Source organism: Otolemur garnettii, unplaced genomic scaffold, assembly GCF_000181295.1.
Source record: "Otolemur garnettii isolate 467f Iridium unplaced genomic scaffold, OtoGar3 scaffold00048, whole genome shotgun sequence".
Lineage (NCBI taxonomy): Eukaryota > Metazoa > Chordata > Mammalia > Primates > Galagidae > Otolemur > Otolemur garnettii.
In genome coordinates, this window is record NW_003852443.1 from 8,170,860 (window position 1) to 8,177,533 (window position 6,674).

At 37.3% G+C, this 6,674-nt stretch overlaps 1 protein-coding gene across 4 annotated transcripts in view; it reads right to left on the reverse strand.

Annotated features, from left to right (window-relative positions):
- Positions 1-6,674, reverse strand: part of OSBPL6 (oxysterol binding protein like 6) — a 115,583-nt gene that overhangs the window by 66,752 nt on the left and 42,157 nt on the right. For all 4 annotated transcript variants that reach the window (XM_012806191.2, XM_003791484.3, XM_003791483.3 and 1 more), the window contains one exon: positions 2,468-2,560. In XM_012806191.2, coding sequence (XP_012661645.1) covers positions 2,468-2,560 — 93 coding nt within the window. The remainder of the gene's footprint in view (positions 1-2,467; positions 2,561-6,674) is intronic.

Sequence of the window (6,674 nt, forward strand, 5' to 3'; positions counted from 1 at the left end):
GAAGCCCAGCAAAAGAAATGGAAAGGAAACCTAATATAGTTCTTACAATTAAATAAGCCGTCAAACTGACAGAGGCAAAGGATAAAGCCAGAGAAGATGATGTCCTCCCTGTTTCAGTTATTAAATGCTGATGAGAATGGTACAAATGAAGTAAGAAATGAAATGACCCACCTCTCTTCTATGTTCTGTTTTCCATGATGTTGAAAGTTCTTTCTCTTTGCTTAGTAGACTAGGTTTGTCTAAGATGACTAAAATTACTTTCTGAAAAATTGTGAAGCATTTTTTTTTTGTCATTTCAATTGACATTTATTTTCTGCGAATGTAAATAAAGTTTCCAGTTTCCCTAGGTTCACTGAAAATAGAAATGGAGCCAACACCCCTACTGTGATCGATCATGTTAGTTCTTGAATTGGACACAAAAATATGTCTGGTATTATAAAAGTTTTAAAACTACTTTTTAATCTAACAACAATAAATAAAAACAGAAAATAACCCAACCACAACCCAAATTTGTTCATTTGGAAAACATCAAGGTGTGTCTTTTCTCAAGGGGAAATCGTATTGAAGTGCGTGTGTGTGAGTGGGTATGTAAAAACACTTGAGCAGGGGAAAGCACTGAACACAGAATTTGAACAAATCCTCATCCAGAAAATGTGTATTTCAAATAAAAGTTTCCCACTCCAGTCAGTGCCCTGGAAGCCCATCTTCTTGCAAAGGGCCTGAGAAATGGTGAGATGTTATGGTATCTGGATTTGGATGTGTTCTTCCAATTTCACGGGCCCCAAGAGCTGTGGGATGTCCCAATGCAAAAGTAACAATAGTTGATTAGTCCTATAGCAAGATCCAAATGGGCAAAGACAAAGAGAGGCAATGGGAAGTGGATTCTATTGGTGTCCCTCATGGATCCCTTGTAAGGCCAGTGGATCCAGGCCCCACCTGCTATCAGCTGGGCTAAAAGCCACCTCCATCTAAGGGAGAATCATGGTTTGACTAAGATGGGGCGCTCATGCCCAGGAAATTATGCCACAATTATCAGTAAAATGAGAGTAACATCAGTACCCACTTTAAGAAGTTGGGGCCGATTAAGTGGGAGAATATGTGTTCTAATCCTATGTCTCTCACAAAGTAGATGCTTAATAAACGTCAGCTTCCTTTTTTCTTTGCCCCTATGTTTATTCTTTCCTTTAACTAACTGTAAAAGAGAACCGATATTTCAAGATTACTAGTTATGTTTGCCCAGAATACATTCACTATTTGTTATTCAAATGGAAGTCACACGACTTTTTGATTTCTCTCTAAATTATTTTTTGATAGTTAACTAACTCCTCCCTTTCCTTAGGTCAGCAGTCTACTCGTGTCTGATAGAATAAACTTTATAGCTTGTGATATCTTTACAGTATAAGGAGGTACGAGTGTATATATTCCATCCCACTAGGTTAGTAAAGTGTTCTTTTCTTAAAGGATTATGCTTAATATAGAACAGCAAAGTAGAAAGATCGGTTTTACATATTTAGAAGAGAACTGCCTTTGGAAATAAAGCGTTATTTTTATGTAGGAATTTAAAATTCACAAGCGTTCTATTTTCAGAGTTTCTCAATAAGGAAGCCAGCCCATTGAAAATCTCAGGGCAGAGTAGGTGGGAGTAGGATGGTGTCTCCTCGACTTTTCTCTCTGTGTTTGCATTTTAGATGTATAGGAATTTAGTGTTTCCTTAGTCTGGGGAAGAGCAGGCTGGCAGGAGAGGGGATACTGGCTCCCATGACAGAAATAAGGTCTTAATAAATTCTCTGCAGTGATCTTCTCAGAGCACACGGCTAAGGAGCCAGACACGAGGAGGCTTGTACAACAGGCCCTCTGTGCGGGGCTGTTCCATTGTGCATCTCATGTAGAGCTGAAAAGCATCGCTTGTAGAGTTAGACAAGTCTAAGTTTGAATTCCAGCTCTGATATTGGATAGATTTTTTTTTTTAACTTTGGTTAAGATATTAAGTCTCAGTTTCCATATTTTAAAAATGTAATAAAAAACTATATTGTATAGACTGTTTATAAGGATTATTTTAGATGGGATAGCACAGTGCCTGGTACATGGCATGTGGGCAATAATGGCAGCTGTTATTACTGCTGGACCCTGTGCTTTTTTTCCTTTTGCATTAGCTTAGCATAGAAATAATTGCTTATTTCTCCAACAGGGAATGTCAATCGTTTTTCTTTCCTTTTTCCCTTAAAATAAAGAGAATTTTGGACCTTTTATGTAACCCTGCAAAGGCCAACAAAACATACATTCATTTGTTCTCTCTCTGCACAGGGCAGGGAAACTCTACATACTGGAGGTGGGAAGAAGTGAAGGGACATCCTACAATCGGTGTCATAGCCACCTCAGGGGAGTCGGGTGTGTAAGTTATTCAGAGTGCAGTTGGCCCCAGGGCAGGCAGCGTGCCTCACAGAAAGGACCACATTCCATCACTGACCTTGGAGAGGGGGACCGGCTCTGGTTCCAGCAATTGCCGACTTACAGAGGGCTCAGTGCTAGTGGAAGCAGTCCTCTCCAAAACGTGGATACTCTGAAAAGAAATGGAAATACAGCCTTGGGTTAGACAATGACCTGTTTCTCATGTGGATGGGCAGGGGCGTGAGATCACACACATCACAGTACAAACGGCAAGCTATGATAAAATCGGCAAGTTCCTTCAAAAGACTGAAGGTAGCAGTAACAGGCTGAAAACACCTCAGCACAGGATCGTGTTTTCCCTGCATATGGATTTGCTGCAGAACTGTGCTGCAAAGCTGGTTTCTGTCTTAGAGGAAGGGTCAGAGCATCATCTCTGGACAAGTTTTAAACATAGAAAAGAGAAATAGTGCACCTGACAGTTTTACAACTTTATGAGAAAGGTACATCTATTACTTACACAAGGCTTACATAAAAATACTCGCTCACCTCTCCAACAGGGAAGGGCAACAGACAAAAGAAAGGTCTATGTCAAAAAGTCCAGGGCCTTAGAACTTTTTATCGCTAGAATTTCTCATAAAAATTGCACAGAGAAAAAAAATTTATCAAATACAACCAGCAGTAAATATCCTTTACAAAGACCATGAAGAGCACTTACAGGTAAGTAAGAGAACATTCCAAAAGAAAAACAGGCAAAGTACATGAACAGGCAACTCACACAGAACATTAGAAAAGAAGTGGTCAAAGAAATAAAAACCAAAATAATGATTTTTGTTTTTTTACCCATCAGAGTGGAATAGGATTGGAAGAAAGAAAAGGAGTATAAGTTGGGTATGAACTTTCTAAAAAGAAAATTTGCAATTACAATTAAATGCCTTTGGAAAAAGAAATGTATGCATCTTTGACCCAGCAATCCCACAGCTAAGTCTTTACCCTAAGAAACTAATCAGATAGGGATGGCACGATGAAGAACAGACACGTTTTCGGAGGTATTCTTTGTTACTATGCTTCTTGGTAAGGAAAGATACCCAGGGCATCTGTCAACTGACAAATCAGCCTGTACAAAGTAGCCTGAATATGATAATGTCATATACAGAACCAATTTATTCCAAAACATTAAGAGTAGTAAACAAAGGTGACAGAATTATAGGAGACTTTTAATTTGTCTTACAAGTTTTCTAATTTAAAAAATTAAAATAAATGGATACAACTTGTGTATCTGGCAAAAATTAAGCACTTTCTTTGAGGGGGATAAATCTGAAAAACATTAAAGAAATAAGACTTAATATATAGATACAGGTTAGAGGTGAAATGTTATGTTTTCACTGGATAACAACATTTCACTTTTTAATAGATAAAGTTGATATTTTATTTACTTACAGAGGTCTCTATTTTTTGCACTCCACTGGACAACTATTAGACAAATACATTTGTTTCTTTTACGAAGAAAATTATTCTGTGACTCAAGCCAAATCACCCTAATTTCTTTGTAACTTTTCAATTTTTAGGTTATTTTTAATACCTTGAAAACAAGAAGAGGTCAGCGTGGCCATAGGTTTCTAAAATTCAATGTGAAGGCAATTTTTGAATTATTTATTAAAAGGAAATAATTGATATGAAAGATAGAAGAATCATACCTATTTCTTTTTTTTTTTATTGAATGGTAACTATGTACATTAATGCACTTCTGGAGTACAGTGTGGGGTTTTCACATGCACATACCTATTTCTTAATATTTTATGAGGAAGGAGGAGAAATAAGAACAGATATTCTCAAATATAAAGTTGAGCCAGGGTGTAAGAAGAATTCCTAACCTGACAGTCAGGGTCCAAGATTAGCCTAAGCATTAACTGGGACTCTCCTCTTTCCATTCCCAGATTTACCTGAATTAGCCAAGAACAATTCTGAACATGCCGTATCTGCATTTGTGCCAGTGCATTTCATGGGAGAGTCAAAAGCAAAAACATACTATAGATGGCGTTGTATGTTCAGGTCCTTGAACATGTTTTCTCATGCTGATAGTTTGGATGGGATCCTATTTAAAATAAATACATCAGATAAATTTGAAATTTAGCTTTATTGTAAGATCATAGAAACTATCATGTGACTTCACTGTTGAAACAAAAATTGCACACATACTACCTTCTTTTGAGATGTAATCGTCTTTCTACCCCATACCCTTTCATTTTCTTTTTGGTGTTTTAAAATGTCAAAAGTAGGCTGGGCATGGTGGCTCAAGTCTATAATCCTAGCACCTGGGAGGCTGAGGTGGGTGGATTGCCCGAGCTCACAGGTTTGAGACCAGCCTGAGCCAGAGCAAGATCTCATCTCTAAAAATAGCTGGACATTGTGGCTGGTGCCTGTACTTGGGAGCTGAGGCAAGAGAATCACTGGAGCCCAGGAGTTTGAGGTTGCTGTGAGCTGTGATGCTACATCACTCTACAGAGGGTGACAAAGTGGGACTCTGTCTTTTAAAAAAAAAAAAATAAAAAGGGCAGCACCTGTGGCTCAAAGGAGTAGGGCACCGGCTCCATATACCAGATGTGGTGGGTTCAAACCCAGCCCCCGCCAAAAATTGCAAAAATAAAAAGATAAAATAAAAATAAAATGGCAAAATTAATATATATTCATTACAAAGAAATCAAATACAAAACAGAAATAAAGAAAAGAAAAGAGGTCAGGCATAGAGGCTCACACCTATAATCCCAGCACTCTGGGAGGCTGAGGCAGATGGATCACTTGAGGTCATGAGTTTGAGACCAGCCTGGGCTAGAGCAAGACCCCATCTCTAAAAATAGCTGGGCATGATGGCGGGTGCTACTTGGGAGGCTGAGAGAAGAGGATTGCTTGAGCCTAAGAGTTTGAGGCTGCTGTAAGCTATGAGCTATGGCACTCTACCAAAGGAGACAAAGTGAGACTCTGTCTCAAAATGGAGAGAAAAAAACAAAGAAGAAGAACTATCAAAGGTCTCACCCCACTGCTACTCATCTTTCCATCTCACTAGTTTTTGGAGCAGTGGTTTTCAGAATAAAAGCCCTTCCATAAAATCTGCGAAGTAGAAAACTATTGTACAACATTAGGATGCTATTTGCCTTTACTCTGATTTTTCTCACTAGTGTACAGAGCAGTTTTCCAGAGGATACAACAACAAGTGATAGTGTAACAGCAAACTCAGAAACAGGTGTGAGAATCCAGCTGTCTTCCGTTGAGTAAGATGTCAGAGAGATTTGCAGAAATGCAAACCAATACCATTCTTCTAAGATTTGTTTTGGAAATATAGTATTTTAAAAGAAAAAATGTAATTTAGGTTAACATGTGATAAGTCTATTGTTAATTTTAAATAGACTGAGAAATATTTTATAATTTTATTCATTTAAGTTTTAATACAGTAAATACTGATAGATATAATCCACGTAAACAAAAGCTTTTTAAAGTCTTCAATAACTTTTAAGGATGTAAAGGGTTCCTGAGATCAAAATGTTCAAGAACTGAAAAACTTTGTGTTTTTATTAAAATGCAGAATTCTGACATGCATATGTTATTCCCTTGCCCATAATGCTTTTTTTGAGGAAACATATTTGTTTTAAAAACCAACACATTTTGAAATTTCTTTAAAACCAATTAATCTATCTTTAAGCAAAATCACAAACTATCCTGAAATATTACAAAGGTCTGTAAGAGGAAAATAAACCTTGTTTCAGGCACTCTTCAAATACACGTGAGCAAAATTTCCTTAATTAAAATTCTATAAAAAAAAGATGGAGACTTCACATCTTTTATGATTACCTGGATGGAGCTGGAACATAGTCTTCTTAGCAAAATATCTCAGGAATGGAAAAAAAAGTATCTGATGTATTTAATACTACTATGAAATCAGTATATAGTCACCTACACATTCACAGGTATAGTAAAACAGAACTATAGTCCAAAAAGAAAGAGGGAAGAGGAAAGAGAGGGGAGGGCGGGGGGGTGGCCGGTAGTCGGAAGGGTTGGGGGGGATCCAACTTAGTGTGCGTAATGCAATGATACATTTCTATACTATTAAGAATAGAGTAGGAATGTTTTTGCCACAACCAATAAGTAAATAAGGAGATGGTTATGTTAATCAATTAGATGTAAGCATTCCACATTGTATATCAAATCAGCACACTGTACCCCACAATTGCATTAATGTATGCAGTTATGATTTAATAAAGAATTAAAAAAATGCATAAAACATTCTGTGAAGA